The sequence below is a fragment of the Trichosurus vulpecula genome, chromosome 3 (assembly GCF_011100635.1).
Source record: "Trichosurus vulpecula isolate mTriVul1 chromosome 3, mTriVul1.pri, whole genome shotgun sequence".
In the NCBI taxonomy this organism is placed as follows: Eukaryota; Metazoa; Chordata; class Mammalia; order Diprotodontia; family Phalangeridae; genus Trichosurus; species Trichosurus vulpecula.
The window spans coordinates 129,857,023-129,877,990 of NC_050575.1; the positions used below are offsets into that span (position 1 = coordinate 129,857,023).

The 20,968-nt window shown below is 44.3% G+C and overlaps 1 protein-coding gene across 2 annotated transcripts in view; it reads right to left on the reverse strand.

Annotated features, from left to right (window-relative positions):
- Positions 1-255: 255 nt before the first annotated feature.
- Positions 256-20,968, reverse strand: part of MAPKAP1 (MAPK associated protein 1) — a 343,015-nt gene continuing 322,302 nt past the window's right edge. For both annotated transcript variants that reach the window (XM_036751105.1, XM_036751106.1), the window contains 2 exons: positions 12,480-12,577; positions 256-3,539 (listed from right to left, as the gene is read on the reverse strand). In XM_036751105.1, the coding sequence (XP_036607000.1) occupies positions 3,414-3,539; positions 12,480-12,577 (224 nt within the window). In that variant the 3' untranslated portion in view covers positions 256-3,413. The remainder of the gene's footprint in view (positions 3,540-12,479; positions 12,578-20,968) is intronic.

Here is a 20,968-nt window from a genome sequence, read left to right on the forward strand (position 1 = left end):
TACAGTGTGGCTGCAACATTTGTACTTGACTATCTCCAATGACAGGGAAGTCACTACCTCCCCCAAGTTGGCACACTCCAAAACTACAAACTTCCCCTCTTCTATCTGCTTTAATATTTCCATTCATTCCATTAAACTAGAGAAATTCATCTGAAAAATGAAACCAACCAAATACCAAACCTCATGGCAACCGCATTCCAGTAGGAATGAATTCATTTCTGTAGGAATTAAAACTAGTTGGCCGAGAAGATATTTATATAATTTTTAATACTGAACGTCACAAGGTTTAATGACTTAATTAGTCTTTTCCATCTCAAAAGATAGTTGAAAATATAAAATGGCTAAAAATTGAAATACAGGTAGCAGATTATAAAGGAGAGTCTTTCTGTCTTGCTGAGGTTGTGGAAAACAGTTTTGTTAAGAAAAGGATTCTTCTGTTACACGAACATCGAACTGAATTGAGGAATTAATGAAAATTACCCTTTTCCAGGGAATACACTCTAGTCTGTTGTATTTCATCAGATCTTTTCACATGTAATAGTTTTAATAAAAGGCTTTTCACATATGAGGCAGGGTGCTCTAGTAGAAACAGCTGTAGATTCAGCATCTGAAGACCTGGGTTTGAGTGCTGGCTCAAACAAGCTTGGACTGACCAATCATTTCCCGTTTATGGGGACTAGTTTTCTCCCCCATAAAATGGAGAATTTGAAGTAGTCTTGTGTGGTCCTTCCTAACTCTAGAATTCTGTGACTCTCTCTGACACTCACTCTTTGCGTGGCCTTGGGCTGGTCATTTTCCATTTCTGAGCCTGTTTCCTCATCTGTCACTTGGGGACAGGAGAAATCCAGTGAGATAATGTAGGTGAAGGCAGATGGAAACTGGTAAGCTCTGGGCAAATGTGAATCATTATGACTACTGGAGATCCAGATCAAACCACATGGGCGGTCAAGAGAGATGAGCATTTACAATTGGGAGCAAAAACCCCAACTCTGCCTGCCCATGGAAAGTGACTGCACTCACCTGTGGCCAGTGTCCACATCCTCTCCCCAGAAGGTCCAAGTTGGTGACGTGGGGTGTAGCAAAAAGAAGACTGGTTTGGGAGTCAGGGAACCTGGACTGAATCCTGGTTTTTCCACTTATTGCTTATGGGACTATGGGGAAGTCACTCCATTTCCCTGTGCCTCAGTTTCCTCATCCGCAAAACGAAGGGGATGGGCTGCAGCAGAGGGACAAGTGGTGCTTTACTGACAATGGAAAGCCAGAGGCTGTCTGAAGCAACAACTCTCCTCTCTCCCATTGAAACTCTTGGCTGGAAATCTTCTATCTATTTCATAAAAGTGAATGACGGACTCTAAGCCGGTTCCCTCTGATGGAATAAAACTATTACTAGTATTGGTTCAGGTTATTTATCTGCTTTAAAAATTGAACTTTTTATTGGCAGACAGAAAGAAGAACCATATTTAAATACTGCTTTAAAACACAATCACTCCATTTTAACCCTGCTTTAATATTTAATATTACCCAGCTTTAATATTTACAAAGCATTTTTCCCCCACAGGAGGCAGTGCAGGGGTTATCACCCCCATTTTACAGGGAAACAAGGTTTCAGGAGGAAAGTGACTTGCCTGAGGACACAGAGTGGGTAAATAGCAGCTCCAGGATTTGAACCCAGGCTCCACGACTCCCGATCTAGCAGCTGCCCACTGTCATGTGCTGCTTTCACAAAGGAAGTCATTTCTTTTTTCTTTTTTTGGTAAAGGAGAAAAGAAGGCACTGCTATTGCTCCATCCCTACGAGCCACTGAAAGGTGAGAACGCTCAAATAATACAAAAAACTTTCACTGTTATTATCAACAGAATCTTTTCTTTCAATGTAAGGCGGCAATTCTTCACCTGGTCTGTGAACTTGTTTTGAAGAAATATTCTGGTAACTGTATTTAAATAGAATTGGTTTCCTTTTTGATCCCGTGTATTTTATGCATTTGAAAACATTACTGGGAGGATAAGTCCCTAGGCTTCCCCAGACTGTCAATGGGGTCCAGGGCACAAACAAGGGAAAGAGCGAGCCCCCGCCTTAGGGAAATGAGAAATTATCCATCTCCAGGTAACAGTTTTATGATCATATCAGAAGCTGTCAGACCTGGAAGGGCAATTAAAACTCAGAATGCTGGAGTCAGAAGGGACTTTAGATCACAGTGTGAGAACAAAGAATACCAGATATTAGAGGAAAAAGAGACCGAGACCTAGTCCAAATCAATCATGTTGCAAAACCTGAGGCTGAGTGTGGGAAGCATCTTGCCCAAGGTATTTAAGCTAAGTAAGGAGTTCTAGCAAGCTAGGACCACAGGCCAGTTCTTCTCACTCTATTTGACTGACTTTCCGGCTATATCGTGCTATGTCTCCCAAAGACCAGAAACCAGGGATGGCAGTTGCTTCCAAGTTGTATCCCTCTTCCCTGATTACCAGCTGGCCCAATGCCATGAAGACAGCATTGTCTCTGAAGACAGAAGGATCATCACATTCAGAGTTGGAAGGTGTCTTGGAGATCATTTAATCCAACCCCCGGCTCGGGCTAGGGGGTGGCTCACCCAAGGCGACACACCTTATCAAAGGTTGAGGGGCGGTTCACTTCCCATCCTCCCTGGCCCCCAGTCAAGTGCTCTTTGCTCTACCATGCCATCTCATCTGTGGAAACAAGGCCTCTCCAGGCACGTAAAGGACACGGTGGGTTTTAAGATACAGCATCTCTTCTTGTTCTCCGGCTGTCAATAAGGTTCTACAGGAAGTCACCAAACAAATGGTGCTTTGGAAATACTGATCTATCAATAAACGTTTCTTCTAAGAGAATCAAACAGTGCTTTTAAAAGATCTGCCCCTTGATAATCTGGAAGATTTTAAAAAAGAATCACATAATTAACCCTCTGCCCCAAAGAATGGTCCATCCTACATGCCTTGATAAAGATTATGCCAGTTTATTACAAGGAAAAAAAAAGTATACATTTTGTTCAGTATTAACTTGAAGACATTTGATCGTGTTCTAAGTGACCTCTTTCTTTTACATATCAATGTTTTGTAATCAGGCAGTGAAAAAAAGTAGAAGTCACTCTTTTTGTGATTGTATGTGCTACATAATGGAGTTCACCCAGCATGTGATCTCGTCTGGCTTCTAATCCAAATATCTGCCATCCTCATTTGAGTCTTAGCTCTAGCTGAAGGGGCTCCAGTCAAAGGGCACAGGGTGGCCCACCAAATTCTGGGTTCCATTCCATCCCCAACATGGTGGTCAGGATCCTTCAACCATGAGAAACTGTAGAGAGCCTGGGGCCTTCCATTGCTGGTGCCCACCGAGGCTGTGGGGAGCTGCTGCTGCTGCTGCTGTGAAGGGTGGCACATCAGGGTTCTTTGTTCCAGCCATTACTGCTGTCCCGACTTCTTCTCCTTCTGGAAGCTAAAGCTTGTTCTCCTGCTCAGCTTCCTTTGTTTCTGAGCAAAGTAATCAGCCCGGGCAGTGCTTGCTCGGGATTCCAGGATATAGTTCACCTAGAAAACAAGGGTGCATATTAGCTGCTGCCATCACTAGTCTGAGGGCAAGGAAGGGTGTATGTGGATTTCAGAGCATCCCAGGATTTGGTGCTGGAAGGGATCCTAGAAACCCACTAAAACCTCCCATTGTAGAGAAGCAAAGAGTGAGGTCGGGAAAAGTGAAAGTGCTTATCCAAGGTCCCACAGCACATGAACAGCAGTGCTTCAGGGTTCCTCACTGGCATTCACAGACCAACCGAAGCTATTCTCACACTCACCACCAGGAGGACCTTTGCATGTTGTCAATATTATCCCCCTAATGCTGATAATGCTACTGTCAGAGTGAAAGGCATTAAGGCACTGGACTGGGCAGTTCAAGGGGAATTTCCTGGGAATAAGTTAACTTTCTGACTCCTCAAAGCTGTGTACACACACATCCTCTAGTACACAGGGGCTTTCTCTTACACAGGTGCTGTAACTTCGACAACAAGTCAGTGAACGTGGGGAGCCTTCTTAGCAGTGTGCCGTTGGCAAGTCATCGGACCACACTGGGTCACAGTTTCCTACTGAGAAGCCTGGATGAGACGGCCCCTTTTAGCTCTAATTCCCATGCCCCCCTCCCCAGCTTCTCTGCTTAGAGATGAGCTGGGTGGTAGAGCGGCTAAACCTGGGTTGGAATTCTGCCGCAGATACTTACAACTTGTGTCACCACAGAAAGTCACGTTACCTTTCGCAGCCTCAGTTTCCTCATCTGTAAAATGAGGATGATAAAAATAGCACCTAACTCAGAGGGTTGTTTGGAGGATCAAACGAGACAGCGTAAGTAAATACACAGGTGCTTAGCTGTCATTACTGCTTCTACTAACATGCCTATAAGCTACAACGAGAAACAAGACTTTTTCTTCTTTGTAAGAAAGATCAGAACTCTTCCTCCCTGGGTCCTTTCTGCTTATGCAATTCTCCCAGACTGCAGGCATGGGAAAGTCTCATGCCCTCTAATGCTGAAACCGCCCTGGAGGGAGGCTCAGTGCCAGATGCTGCTGCACGGATGCCCTGAACAGCCAGACAACCAGGGAATCCGAGCTTGTCTGAGCCGGAAGGGGCCTCTGGGATCACTGAATCCACCCCCTTTATTTCACAGGTGAGGAAGCTGAAGATGAGAGAAGTGCCTTGCCCAAGGTGCCTGAGTTAGCAAGTGAACAGATCTGGGAGGCAAACGCAGTCCTCCTGAGTCTTCTGACTTCAAGCCTCACCTTCTCTCACGCACACCGAACCTCCTGCCCCTGTCTAAACTTTCTGCTCTGATAGGCACGAGCAGCAGGAACTCCGAAAGCATGCCTAAGGACAGAAGGTTTGACACACTTGGGTCTCGTCATTTGGCTGAACAGTCGTCAAATTACCAGCCGAGTACAATAAATCATGAAGAACTACAACCCTGGCCTGACGACTCGGGACGATGTATGAAGATATGGAAACCATTTCTATAGGCAGTGAAGCAGAGTGGAAAGAACACTGGGGTAGGAGTCTAGGGAGCTGAGTTCAAGTGCTGGTACTGCCACCCACTCCCTGTGTTTGGGCAGGTCACCTCTCCTTTCTGGGCCTCAATTTCTTACTTACCAAAATGAAAGAGGTGGACAAGATCTCTGGGCTAATTTCTAGCTCTAAATCCTGTAATCCTGGAAACCATTCCTCGATTATACTGTTTGCACACTCACCTAATCTAATCTCTTCAATGTGTGGGGCACATCTTCCATGATCAAAGTATTTTTAAATGATATTTAACAAGCCTACTATTTCTTACATTTATTATCTCCAGTGCTTTGTGATAATCACATAGATAATTTTAATGGAAGATTAATGTTAGAATCCAAAGATAAAAACGCCCTTTGGTCTGCCATTAGCTGGTTAATATGCTGTGGCTTCAGACTTGCACAATTTTATGCACTGTAGAGTGTCTCACTTTCATTGCATTTTATAGCTGACGGCATAAAAATATAGGGAGGTTTCATGGTCAATAAAGTTACAGCTTTCATCACTCTATCATGGAAAGGGCCCAATTTGAAGAGTCCGATGATTTCTATGAAATTCATGCCAAAAGCTTGTAGAGTTAGAGACCAAAAATGCCCCAGCCTGATTAGAATAGAGAAAGCACAGAGTTACCACACTAGTGACTCCGTCCAAAGCTGCCATGTTCACTAACTTCCCCCCCTTGAGAAGTATAGGACCTAGAATGGCAGAGCTGGGAGAAACCTGAGAACACACAAAGAAAGAGCATGGGGTGTTTGAACTGGAAGGGACCTTGTAACAGAATGTTAGAGATGAAGGAACTTGAGAATACAGAATATTGGCCCTGAAGGCACCTTTGAAAAAAGAATGTCAGAACATGTAATGTTTGAGCTGGAAAAGGCTTTAGAACATAGCCTGTCAGAGCACTGGAAACAGCACTGTTTCGTAGTCATTAGATCTAGGTTCCTATCCTGCCTCTGACATTTAGTAGTTGTGTGACTCTGGGCAAGTCACCTAACTTTTCTGGCCTTCAAAGTCCTTGACTATTAAAAAAGACTGTTCCACCTATTTCACAGGGTTATTGTGAGGAATATGCTTTGTAAGCCATAAAGAGATCTAAAGATCTAAGCTATTATCATTAATAAAGAATTATATGCTAGGACACACGATGTTAGAATAGGAAACAACTTGAGAGCACAGAATGTTAGGTTGGGAAGGGACTAGAATATAGGACATGGAATGTTAGAGCTAAAGGACCTTTGGGGCCAGCCCCCTAATTTTACAGACAGAAAGAGGGAGGCCCAGAAGGGTGAAGTAATTTTCCCCAGGTCACATGGGACTTGGACCAGCGCCCAGGTTGTCCTACATCTCCACCTGACATTTGGCCTCAGGCTCATAATGCCTCCAAGATGGTCACTGCTCCATAAGGGTTTGCTGAAGGCAAGAATAAAAAGACTGTTTCAAGAAACCTAGAATTTTGAGAACGTTTTACCCTTTCCCCCCAATCCAATCAGAAGCATTAAAAAGTTGAAAGTAGAAATTTAACCAAATTAATTAAAATCTGGTTAATGTCCTGAAGCAAACAAGGCATCATTTATCAGTTATTTAGTGTTTGTCTAAAGCTTAGAGAGATGCTACTGCTTCATTTTGGGAATGGCAGATAAAACTGAGCATTTAAATTGCTATAAAAATCAGAGATGGGAGAAAATTAAATTTAATCTTCCAAGAGGATTGCGATCATTAGCTCCTAAAGTCAATCAATGCTGCTGCAGCATAGAACAAACTGTTACCCAGTCTGAGACATGATGCCTGTTTGGAAAAGACACTGTGAGCAGAAAGTGCTAGAAGCAGAGAGTGTGGTGTGGGGGCAGAGCTCATGGTGGCAGCCACGGTCCCAGGGTTTGAGTGCCAACTCTGCCACAAACTAGTTGTGTGACCTTGGGAAAATCATGGTCTTTCTTTGGGCCTCAAATCCCCTATCTGTCAATTGAAGACATGTGACTAGGTCACACTGAAGGCCTCTTTTTAGCTTGAATGTCCTATGAACACACAACTGGGAGTGTGTGTGAGGAGGATTGAGAAATGTAGGGAAGCATTTGCTCTGAGAGAGTTCTGTCCTGGCAAAATGATTTCTCTGCGCTTGATCTTCTACGATCTCATATTGAAGTCATAAACCTGTGTTTCTATCATCAATCTGCTGGGGTGAAAATTATTTGGATGTCAAACACAGGATTATAATTTTACTAGAATCTTCCTGAAGTCCTGAATATTTTAATACTAGCTATAAAAAAAATCCAAACACCTGAAGGGGTAATGGAATATTTCTTTACCTAGTCCCTCAACTCTTCTACTTGGCAAAGGTGCCTTTGTCAATCTATGAGCTTGTTGGGATGACAAAACGAAGACATGTGAAAAATTAAAGGGTGCTAGGATGGACTCGTGGGATGAACACTGGCCTGGAAATCCACACGGCAATGTCACTAAGGTGCTGTTAGACTTTGGACAAATCACTATCTTTCTCTGGGCGGGCTTCAGTTTTGTCATCTGTTAAATGAGGTTTAGACAAGATCGGGGTGGAGAACCTGTGATCTTGACTGAATCCAAACCGTCAAAGGCCCCACTTGAAGGCTTAAGACCACAATGCGGCCTTGAGGCCGCAGGTTCCCCACCCCTGGACTAGGTGATGTCTCAGGTCTCTCTGAAGTCTAACATCTTATTTTTAAAGGTCCTGGTATAAGGCCCATTTCAGCTCTGACACCGTGTGTTCTGATATTCCAGCTCCACTGGGGCACTAGGAGAAGCTCTTTGAGAAGAATTCTAGTGATGCTGCTCATTAACGCCCCCAAGCCATATTGCCAGAAATCCTCTCTTTTTCCCTCCTTGCTGTGCCCCATGCATGTGCCATGTCTGACAAGAAATACTGTCATCCAGTCTGCGACTGTACTGCTGTGAAACGGTCCCCACATTGCTCCATCCTTTCCTCTTTCGGATTAATTCTCAGGTCCACGCTGCCAAATCAATCTGTCACCATGACCACCGGCCGTCAAAACTGTCCTCTTTGTACAGAACAATTAACTCTTCACAGTGATACGCAAACTATTCTTACTTTAGAATAAACTCCAGAAGCAACCTACTGACACAATGCTATCTTCTTGGGGCATGTTATGCTATGGCTCTATCCAAGGTCAAAGTTCTAAGGTGGGAAAGAGGAATACAGGGTGATGGAATGTAAAGAACCCTAGCCTCGGGAGCAGGAGATAACAGGGTTTGAATTCCGACTCAGCCGCTTGGCTGTATGATCTTGGCCAAGTAATTTCCTCTCCATGAGGCGGATAATAATTCTTCCATTACTCATCATTAGAGGAACAAAAACCATCATTGTTATTTACCTGACGATTCCCCCCACTAAACTACCTTTAACGTTTATGAGAAAAGCCAATATAAACAAAAGCCTGTAAGGTTGCCGCGTGTTTCTTTTCTAAGATTAAACTTAAATATGAGGTAGCACGGCATACTAGAAGAGAGCCTGGGTTGAAATTAGTGTAGTATAATGGTTAGAGACCTAGCTTTGGAGTCTAGTCTCAAATCACGCCTGACACACAGCGGCTGTTTGACTTTAGGCAGGCCATTTACCCTCTCCGTACTCTGGGAAACTCTAAACTGAAAGACCATTAGGTTTCAGAGAATTTATCTGCACTGGCAGAGGAAACAAAACCCTATTAACTATGGGATGGTCAGGCCTCTGTTTCCTCAGTTGTAAAATGAGGGTGAGAGAGGAGGTTTGGCCTGGATGATCTCAAAGTTTCTGGCCCGGCACATGTGAAGTCAGCTGCAGGCTGGTGTCTCTCAAGAACTCCCACTCTTTGTATGCCCAGTGGATCAATGTCAATCCACAAATGCCCTCTGAGGGTCCTCCCCCACCCCCGACCTCACTTTCTCCTCTCTGACAACGCAGATCCCAGGCATACTCCAAAGTCCAGCTCCTCGCTCCCCTTTCAGACCAATCCAGATGGCCTCCAGGCTCAGGCCCAGGCCACCTCATCTCTTGTGTGGCTCTTGGATATCATTCCTTTTTATTTTTCTGTGCTCTATAGTTACAAAGCACTATGCAAAGATTAGCCTTACAACAGCCAAGAAGACAGTGCCTATAGTAATACTCCCATTTTATAGCTCAATAAACAGAGAGAAAGTGACTTGCCCGAGGTCACAGAGCTGGAACTTGAGCCTAGGTTTTCTGATGTCCATATTTAGGAGGAAGGGTTGGACTAGATGGTCTCTAAAGAGTCTTCTGGCTTTAAATCTTATGATTATATAATATGAAAAAACCCAACAGCATGGCGTGGAAACTGAGGACCACAATGGGTAAGTGGCACATGCAGGTCACAGGGCTGTCAGGAGTAGAGCCAGAATTCACACTTGGGCCTTTTCCACATGATAGCCAGGTCTGTCTCCACTGCCCCAAACTTCCAGCCATTCTTGGGGAGACTGTCAGTACAACAATTAAAAAGCAGCCATTTACTGGCACTTTCTACGTGTGGAGCACTGGGCTAGGCCTTGGGGTATAGAGACAAGAACTAGGGACAGAAACAGGCCTGGTGAGCAGCCTGGGAAAAAGGTACAGGAACATGAGAAGGTGTGCAGTGTGTGGGGAATAGCAAGAAGGTCAGAGTTTCTGGAATAAAGAATAGGGGAAGAGGGGAAGCTCCATAAGGGGATGTGCCTTGCCCGAGGTCGAGCAGGCAGTAGGCACATGGCAGAGCTGGGGCCTGAGCTCTCTCCCTCCAGACTCTCCCAGGAGCCAGCCTCTGCAGAGTACTTCTAGGCTATATTCCAACGAGAGGGGAAGCTTCTCCAGGCCGGCCCAGGGTTCTGCATAGGGCTGTTCTGACTGACAAATCTGCATGAGCAGGGTCAGCATGGTGAGGAGGAATGAGAACTCAGGTTTCTACATTGTGTGGTGAGGAGGAATAAGAATTCAGGTTTCTACATTAATAAGGTACTTTTCTCATAACAGCTTTGGGAGTTGGTGGTGTTTGTATGATCAGCCAGGGTCAAACAGCTCGTGAGCAGCGAGGCTGGGAACTGAAACCAGGCCTCCTGACTCCAAGGTCAGCACCCTGTCTGCCACACCATACTGTTCCCCTCCTCCAATTATGACTGGAGCCTCCCTATAAAGCTGACATAAGGACCATGTTATCCTGAGGTCCTCTGGGAGTTTCTAGGAGACAGCTTCCTCTTGGATAAGGTCCAGGGAGAAGCTGCTTTGTACAGAACATCTACAAGATGTTTGGCAGCATTATCCTCAGAGTGGTGTAATGGAAAGAGGGCTGAATCCGGACCTGGAGGATCTGGGTTTAAAATCCTTGGGTACCTGTGGGCAAGCTCCTTAACCTTGCTGGGTCTTAGTTGCTTCTTGTAAAAGGTGGTGATGATGGGGGCGGGGAGGTGTTTGGACCCCATGGTCTCTTAGGTCCCTCTGGCTGTAGACCGACGGTGCTAGGATCTCCCAAATCTCTATTTCAGAGACAGATGAGAGCTTGATGAAGTACTCAGTGTGTCACCTATGAATTCTGAAGGAGAATCAAGGGCAGCATGAACAGTTTGACTTAGAAAGGCAGCTTTTAGGAAAGACTGAACATGCACTAGATACAGTGTTATCCACCACCAAGAAACTTCCCCCTCTAGTTGCTTAAACAGGGCAAAGTAAACAGGCTGGAAGGGGAGTCAGAGACGTGAACCCCTTCTAACAGCCTTGTGAGATAAGTGGTCTCACAGATGGAAAAACTGACAACCTGAAAGGGGAAGTGCTTTGTTGGGTAACTGGGGACCTTTCTCCTCTCTGGGCCTCAGTTTTCTTGTCTGCAAAATGGGAAGACTGGACTAGAATGACTTTTAAGACCTCTTTGAACCCATGACTTACTACTTCTGTAACCCCGGGCAAGTCAATTTACTTGAATCTCAGTTTCCCCAACTGTCAAAAAGGGCTAATAACTGCCAACCTTATAGGGATAGGAAAGTACTTTGTACACTTTAAATTCACAGGCTCATACATACATACATTTAGTCAGTCAATAAACACAATGGATGTCTACTATATGCCAGGCACTATGTAGTCAGATAGACAGGAAGAGAACCAGGAGAGAGTGGTATGCTGAAAACCAAGACAGGAGAGTACTAAAGCTCTTCAGTGTCAGAGGCTGCAGAGGGGTGAAGAAGAACGAGAAAAGGCCATTGGATTTGGCAACTGAGGGATCACTGGAAAGAGCAGTTTCAGTGGAATGATAAGGTCAGAAGCCGGACTGTAAATAAAGGCTTATGAAGAGAATAAGAGGAAAGAAAGCAGAGGCATCTACTGCAGACAACTTTCTCAAGGAGTTTAGGTACAAAAGGCAGAAGAGATACAGGGTGATAGTTTAGAAGGATCAGGTGAGGGGTTTTTGAGGATGGGGGAGACATGGGCAAATTTGTAGGCAGTAGGGAAGCAGCTAGTGGACAGGGAGAGACTGAAAATAAGTGACAGAGTGGGAATGACAGAGGGAGCAGTGTGCTGGGAAATCTGGGTGGGATGGGACCACTCAAGCAGGCTGAGTCGTTGGCCTTGGGAAGGGGTAATGCCATCTCTTCATGTGAGACAGGAGTGAAGGAGGAGACAGCGGTAGAAGGCATCTGAGTGATGGGAGATGACACACAGAGAAGCAGGGGGACCTTGTGGCAAATGGCTTCAATTTTTTATATAAAATATGAGGCAAGATTCTCAGCTGAGAGGGTGTTAGGAGGGAGGAAAAGGGTTTGAAAATACTGTGGAGAGTGGGATAATGAATTGATAAGGGATGTATAGTAGGATTCCCTAGAGGTACAGAGAGCCTATTTGAGGTTACATAGTGTGAATCTGTAGTGGACCCAGTCAGAAAAGCTGTGTGATTTCCTCCACTTTTATTCAGCCCATGTTTGTATGAGTCAAGCTGGTGAATGGTAGGCATGATCCAAGGCTGAGGCTTGGCATGTGACAGGGTCAGGGACTCAAGAGCTGAACTGGTTCACCAAAGGTCAAGCTGGGGAAAAGAGGAGAGAGTGGCCAGTGCAAGGGAGATGGTTTGGGAGAAAACTGAGGGTCTGTGGGCTTTGAGGTCACAGTGTAGATCTGGAGACAGAAAGAATCATAGAAGGCCATCAAATATAATCCCCTCATTTTACACATGGCAAAACTGAGGCCCGGAGGAGTTAAATGACCATCCTGGAGGCAAGTTAAGAGATATGAGGCAGGATTTGAACCCAGGCCTTCCTTTTAGGTAGAATCCTATGTGGAAGATTGATGGAAAGACACAGGCAAGGAGAAATGGCAACAAGCTAGAATAGTGAAGGGAGTATACTCCTATACTGATAACATCATGGAGACACTGAAATACTGAAGTATTCCTATTATTCAAGATCTCAGCTGGGAAGGACACCCACCTTCAGCACAATCTCATTGACAGTAGCAGCATCTGACTCAAAGTAGAGATGTTTGTAGTCGTGATTGCTTAGATAGGTAAGTTTAAACATCGCGTGACCTAGAACAAGAAAGAAACAAGGTCAGAAGACACAGGCAATACACAGGTCCCTGAACAGCAGAAGCGGGGCTGGCTCAGGGAGCACCTGGGCAGTTGCGTCATCTATCCCATGTTTACGGGAAAAGCCAGTTCTTCGCTCTACACTTTGCACAACAGTGAAGACTTTCAGAGAACGATACTTTGCCTGAGGTGGGTGACATGAGAGCACCCAGTGTTGGGAGAGTTGTACAATGATTCCACATCTCTCTCCTGGGACTCTCAAGAATGCCTGGGATATGCCTAGTAGGGGAACAGAGCAGGCTTCATGAAGTTCCTTCATCTCTGTAAGGTCCTTTCCAACTCAAACTTCCCAGAACAAATCCCCTAAATAACAGGATTTGTTCTGTCAAACTTGGACTCAGTCAAAGGGCCTTGCTTGAAGACCTAGAGGGCCACATGTGGCCTCAAGGCTGCAGGTTTCCACCCCTGCAGTCCATGGAGCAGTGTCTGGGGCTTCCTGTTACTGCTGCTTGCTTGATCCTTCCCTTTATCATAAGACACTAGGACTTAGAGCTAAGAGATTTTAGTGATCTTTTAAGAGAAACAAGAGAGGTAGAGTAGAGGAAGAAGCAATGAACTTGCAGTCATAAGAGGTCTAGATTTTAATTTTGCCCCTGATATTAGCTGTGTGACCTTGGGCACATCACTGAACTTTTGTGAGCCTCAGTTTCTTCATCTATAAAATGTAGATGGTAATACCTGTAGCACTTGCCTCATGGGACAAGATGATCTATATGAATATTGTGCAAACCTTACAGTCCTTTATACACGTCATTATGTCTACTATCCCTTCTAATCCACCCTTCATATGCTCTAAGAATGAATTTTCTTCTGCAAAGATATGGGTCATAAAAAAGGGGGGCAGCTAGGTGGCGCAGTGAGTAGAGCACTGGCCCTGGAATCAGGAGGACCTGAGTTCAAATCTGCCCTCAGACACTTGACACACTAGCTGTGTGACCTTGGGAAAGTCACTTGACCCCAACTGCCCAGCCTTCCCCCCTCCCCCCCCAAAAAGACATGGGTCATGTTACTCTGTTGCCTCACAACTGTGGAAAAGTTGGGATCAAAGAACTAGAGCAGGAAGGGACGTCAGAGGTAACTTAGTCCAACCTTGTCATTTGGCACATGAGGAAATTGAGGCCCAGGGAGGTCAAGGGACTTACACAGGTAGCATCAGGGGTGGGATTTGAACTCGGATCATGTGACTCCAGAGCCAGGGCTCCTTCCCTTGTAACATGTTGCCTGTTCTGCCTGGAATTCAAAGCTCTCCACAATCTGGAACCAGCCTCCTTTGCAGGCACATCTCATACACTAAGCTTGGCTGTACTGGGCTCCTCTGTGCTTCCCCACTTCTAGGCCTTGGTAACGATCCTTCAAGTTCAGTGTCATGGCTGCTGCTCCCACATTATTTTTCAAAGGTTAGAGCAAAAGACTCTGGGTTCCAGAGGACTTTCTGGCTAATCAGTGGAAGGGCTGGGACTTAAATCGGGTCTCCTGATTCCAGGATTCATTTTTTATTCCATCACACCATGCAGCAGCTCAAGTAGGAAATGCAAAACCAAAACCCCACACCAAACGAAGCTCAAAACCACCCATCAAACGGTTTGTTAAGGCCTACTCAGCTCTGGAGTCTATTTTCTGCCAAAGTGCCTCATTGGAACTACTTTAGGAAACTGTTCACAATGCAATAATTACAGGGAGAAGGGAGGAGGGCCATTAAAAAAAAAGTTTTGTAAAAGGCCAATTAACCCTAGAATGATTACTGTAAAAATAAAATCACCGTGCTTAAAAGAGAACGTGTAGCCGGAAGGAGAAATGGCCAATGGTAATTCTATTACTGGCTTCTGTTCCAGATGATGCTAATGGTGACATAACAACAAGAACAATGGCTGCTGTTTGCTGCTTTAAGGTTCACAACAGCCCAATGGGGGAGGCAGTGTGAGGTCTATGGTTTCCATGTGACAGAGGGGCTGGGCCTCTTCTCCCACTAACACAGCTGGGGAGGAGCAGAGTAGGTCCTGCCGAGTCCAAAGTAGGACTCTTTCTCCTGCAGTAAACAACACAAGGTAATTGGGATTCCTCACTGGATGCAATTGCTCCTGTATGTGCCTGTGCTTGGGGCTGCGGCATGAATGCATATACACCGTGAGCTGACCTACTCGCCCTCATCTGTAAACTGGGGCTAATGATCCTTCCAACACCTGCCTGACAGGACTGTGGTGAAACTGGGAGCTACAGTTATTATAGGAGAAGCAACTGGGGGAACCACTCTGATCTAAGACAATGGCAATGTCAGGGACGCTGGGAGTGGGGTAGAACAGGGGACAGAGTACTACGTTTGCAGTCAGGAAGGCTTAGGTTAAAATCCCGCCTCCAACATAACCAAGTCACTTCACTTCTCTGGTTTAAACCAAAGTAGTGCTTGTCCCACAAGGTTAGGGTGGGATTCAAATGCAATCAGGTATATAGAGTGTTTTGCAAACCTCTGAATGCTACATAAACATTAGCTATTATTATGGCTGATAACAGTCTAGTCTTATTGACAGCCTATTGTGAACAAAATCCTGTATTAGGCCCTGAGAGAGACAGGCTATTTGGATAAGGTCCTTGTTCTTCCTAAGCTGGCAGCCCAGGCAGGGGATGGTACAAAGCCATAAGGGAGGTTATTCTCTCAATAGAGTGGGGGAAAAAACAAATAAAACCAAATACCTGTTATGTACTTTTCTTTTCTTCTATCTAAGGATGCATGATTTCATTATCATCCCCAAATCTCAAAGCAGGAAGTGACCTCAGAAATGATCTAATTCAAACCATAATTGAATGGGATTTTTTTTTTTTAACCACATCCTCTCCAAGACGACCTACAGCCTCTGTCTGAGGACCTACAGTGATAGGATTTTCAGATGGTCTCCACTGATACAGAATTCAACCCTTCCATGCCTTAATCTTCCGAGGGTGCTGAGCAGCTCCATACTTAGCCAGCCAGACACACACAAAGAGTCCAATTGCTGAGACCTTCAATAAAGCCCTTCCAGCTTGGCAGGTCCTGCCAGAGCCCTTGAGAATACAGTGTCACTTCCATGCCATAAGGAGGCATCAGAGGATGACTTGAGTGGAGGACTGCTCCCTTAGAAATTAAAATTCGACATAATACTTTGTATTAAGCCCTTTCATCAGTTTTCCCGTTAATTTATGCAGCGCCCTGGTAAGAGTTATTAATTAATTAATAATATATCACCCACATTACTGTAAGTTCACCTCTTTCCCGGAGAAATCTTATTAGAGTCTTTATTTACAGGAGCTAATTCTTCAGATCTCCAAAAATAAACCGGTCTACGCTGTAAATTTGTGGCCAGAGAATTTCAGCCCTCTGTATTTTATCCTGGTGCATTAATGAAACATCATTAGGACACACTAACCATGACTGTAAATTCTGCCCTGAAAAATTAGCTAATAATTTTTTAAAAACCACTTTAAATTACTTGATAAATTAAGCTTTGGTGGGGTTAAAATGTTTGTTGTTCTCAAGCGAAAGTGCATCAGTGTGGCTTTAGATAAAGAGCTGAATTTGGCATTAGAGGGTCAGCATCCTTAACATGCAAACATGTAGTAAACACGGGAGGAGACATAGCCATATATGATGGCGCCACAATCCAGAAGGAAGACATGGGTGAGGTTACAGGAGACAGCAGCGAGGGAAATGAGGACCAGGGAGGTTAAAGGATTTGCCCAGAGTCCCACCAGGAGTTAAGAGGCAGAACTAAGATTTGAACACTGGTCTTTGAACTCTAAACTCAGTTTTCTTTTCACAAACTTTATCTCCTGTAAGCCATCTTTTCTCCAGGTACTTCACCCCATCCTCTCATGTCATGGTCTCTAGTCTCTCTATACTGTGGTTATTGTTCTTCTTCGTCATCATCACCATCACCTTCATCACAGCACATTTATATAGTACTTTAAGGCTTGCTAAGTGCTTTATAAACATTATGTCATTTGATCCTCACAACAACCCTGGGAGGTTGGTGCTATTATTATCCCTATTTTACAAATGAGGAAACTGAGGCAAAAGAGGTAAAGTGACTTGCCCAGGTTACACAGCTAGTGTCTGAAGCCAGATTTGAAATCCTGTGACTCTAGGTTTAGCAGTCCATGCACTGAGACGCCCGGCTGCCTCTCAAGTATGGCATGTAGGACTGTGCTCAATACCCCAAACAGAGAGTGCTAGGACAAAACACAGGAAGCGATCACTTCCCTTCTTCTTGACATCAGGCTATCTAGCAAAGAAAACTGCTATCCTGAAGGGCATAGCGCTCAGGCACCTCAAGATCATCAAAGGATCCCAGGACTGGAAGGGGGCCTGAAGGGTTCAAGGTCTGTGGTACTTGACATATCTGGGTTCGTGGGTCATTTACACCCCCGTTCCTGTTTGTCACTCATCTCTACCCTCCTACCCCTGCAAACCTGCCTCCACCCCGCCCCTGCCCTTAGATCTTTGAGTGATCTTTATTTTTTAAAATAACTGACTCAAGAAACATGATTATGATTATGTTAGTAAAAACATTCATTTTGATATTCAAAGTAGATCCATATATCCCTCTCTCCTCCCACCCCCACCCTCCTTCACCCTCTTTCTCCTAATGCTGCATGTTTGCAGGACCAGTTAATGACAGTAGGGCAGGCATACCTGTATTTACATACCCTCCAGTTCTCTCTGAATTTCCCTCTGAGAGTTGTAGTAGAGATGCACTAGACTACAAGTCAGAATACTTGCTTGTGTCACTAACTTGTGGTGAGACACTGGTACACTCACTTCTCTTCTCTGGGTCTAAGTTACCCCTTATAAATGAAATGAGTGGGCTGGATAACACGGTCTTGAAGGTCCCTTCCAGTTCTAATGTTCTATGACCTTATTAAGATTTCTTGGGGATCAAATTTTCAAGAAACATTTTATTTAAGGGAACTTATGGTCATAGACCTTCCAGGTACTTAACATGTAGTTTATGTAAATGACAAAATTTTAAGGAAAAAAATTACCATCAAGTACAAAATGTAAGGAATTAGGAGTTTCAGAACCTGAGTTCAAATCCCCAAATCTTTCTGGGCCTTGGTTTCCCCATTTCTGACGGAAGGAGCTGGACTGTCTGACTGCTGAAGTCCTTTCTTACTCTTGACATTCTGAGCTCTAGTATTATACATGCCTTATTTAAGGTCTCTTCCAATTCTAACATTCTCTGCTCTAAGGTCCTTGCCTTTGGCTTTCTAAAGTTCCTTTCAGCTCTAACAATAATGGAAAAAGAATTGGATGTAGAGGACATGGGTTCAAATCCTAGTTCTGCCACTTACTCTGTATGACCTCTCTGGCCCTTTGTTTCTTTATCTGTAAGATAAAATGAGGAAACTGGACAAGATCAGAGATTCTTAACTTTTGTTGGTGTCATGGATCCCTGAAATCTGAAGCCTATGGACCCCTTCTCAGAATAATGTTTTATAAATGTGCAAAATAAAGAGAAAACCAATTGTATTGAATTTCAGTTACCAAAATATTGAAGGAAAAAATCACAAACAGATTTATGGATCCTAGGTGAAGAACCCCTGGATGATCTTTAAATATCTTTCAGACTCTAAATCTATGTTTCTATGTTGCAACATCGCAAGGTGTTAAACATATATTTTAAATGCTCCATTCGGCTCCAACATCACCCTGTTTTAAGGTCTCGTCTATCTCCAGTATTCTACATTCTAAGATCCCTTCTATCTTTACCATTCTATGTTTTAAAGTCCCTTCTGACAATGACATTCTATGTTGTAAAGTTTTTTCTAGTTCTAACATTTGGCATTTTGTGATCTAATACAGACACACGCTAGAAAGGCAGCACAAGCATTACATTTGGAGTCCCAAATATCGTCTCCTTTGTGAACTGGGATAAGTCATTTAACCTCTTTGGGTTTCGCCCTCCTTTTGTTCAAAAGGAAGGGGGTGGCCGATAGTATCTCTGAGATCCATTCTCATGCTGTATTTTCTAAGATTCTAGATGCAAGGGCCCCTTGGAGGTGTAACATTCTCTGGCCTAAGACTTTTTCTAGTCTTGACATTTCATGATCTATGCTCCAACATTCGATGATCCTAAGAACCAAAGTAGGGCCCTGGATTGGTTTGTGATCACTATCGAGTGGGTAAGGATTCAGCTTGTTGACTCTATGGACATTCCTACCCCCCACCCCCCCACCCAGTCCTATGAAATGCGTGGCAGGATTTCAATTTTGTTTTTTAGGAGAGAGCACTAGGAAGTGTTAGGAAGGGAGTACGGAGAGAGAGAAAGGCAGGAAAGCTGGTGAAACTGAGGGATGACAGTGTTGTGGGTGGGTGGGGGAAGCCTGTGCTAATGGAGTGTGGTGTGGCCACCACCTAATACCCTGATGGTGCTCACCAGTCTCTGTGGCTTCCCTGCTTACACCCTACCACAATTAGTATTCACCTGGGACCCTCATCTGAAAAACAGTGGAAACTGACAGAAATAATGGAGAAATGTGCCCAACTCTCACCATGCATCTCTTACACCTGTGATTTATTTGCTCTTTCTAGCTCTAGCATTCACACAGCTGACAGAAGCAAAATGTAGAACTTTATTTCAAGTACTTATTTGGGGATTTTAAAGAGTCAGCCCTTTTACCGACAATTACAGAGCAATAGATGTCAATAACAGTGTTATATACTATGGAATAGGAAGCAAAAAACCATCAGTCACCAGGGATGTCCCCCTTCACTCTCCCTCCTTGCCCTCTTGGAGAAATTCAGAGAACCAGGGAGTTCATAAATACAGGCATAACCCACCTACTGTCATTAACTGGTACCACAAAAATACAACATTAAGAGAAACAATGTTAGAAGGGGCAGTCGGTTCCAGAGGAGCAATGTTCACCCATGCCGAGAAGCAACCAGGGCAAGCAGGTTAGTACTCACAAGAGTTAATACCACATAGGCTCAAGTGCATGGGTTAGATAGCTGCCGATCATTCAATTTACATCTTGGCTGACTGATATTCCTGGCTAGCTTTATGTAGTGCAGTGGAAAAAACATGGCCTTGGAGTCAGGAGAGCCGTTTCCCAACTTTTGGCTTCTTTTTTTTTTTTAAACTGGGATAGTAAAACCTAACCCTGTAGGGTTATTGGGATGAATGGACTTTGTATGCTTTTAAGTGTTGGAGAAATGGGTGCCATTAGTAGAACTTAATACTGCAAAAGACATGTCTGGGGCAATGTTATGTGAATCTGCTTGTTCAAATCAGGATCAGCAAGTGTTCTGACCTGGTCTCTTTTGGCCAGTTGCCAAAATAATCTTCCTTAATGCAACAAGCTTCCACTGTCCTCAGGATAAAATGCAAACTCTTATCCTGCCACTCAAGGCCTTCCAAACCTGGCTCCAACTTACCTTTCTAGCTCATTTCATATTGTATTCTATTCATCACAGATTAGCTGGTCCTTGACCTAGTTTAGCTGTTTCCTGCTTCTGCTCCTCTGTAGAGGCCTTCTGTCACACCAGGACTGTATTCCTTTCTTATCTCTGACTGTTGAAATCTCTTCCTTCCTTGAAGACTCCAATCTGGTGTTCGCTTCTTCCACAAGCACCCCAGCTGAAAGTGATCTCCTCAAATTTCCCAGTGTTTGTGATATTCCAGTCACTTAATACCCTACACCCTGCATCATATTTATTTATGTGTCCCTAGTTTAGAACTTCCTCTGCTTGTCCCCATTAGATCGGATGCACTTCAAAGGGATGAACTGTCATTTTCCATTTGTATCCAATCAATGAGTAAGTACAGTGTCTGGTACATAGTAGGTTCTTAAAACATATTTGCTAAATTGAAATGTCTCTCAAAACTCCTCTGCAGCCACACACAGCTGACAGACAACCTTGGGACAACTCTGTTTGAAGCCAAAACCTTATGGACAATGATAACCTACCTGAACCCATTCTTCAATGACTAAGATACTTCCACCTCAATGATTCTCAGTCCTCATTTGTCATTGTTCTAATCCCATTCTGTTTCCCACTGACTTATCCCTTATTCCTATTGCCCTCAATTCAACACTCCACCCCCCCCAACCCCACACTTTCCACTCTAAAGGTACCCAGCCCTTTCACTGTGCTCTCTGGCATCCCTGCTTGAATGGTAACAAACTAGTTTTTCATCTTCTATCCTTAAACATTTTCATTTCTTGCTTGTTCTATCTTCTTGAACTTACATCTGGCTCCCTCCTCATGACCCACCTTCCCTGGCTACCTTTTCCAGTGCTAATTGCACTTTTACTTATACCCCACCTGGTCATGGGGGGTAGGGGCAGGGAGAGTTG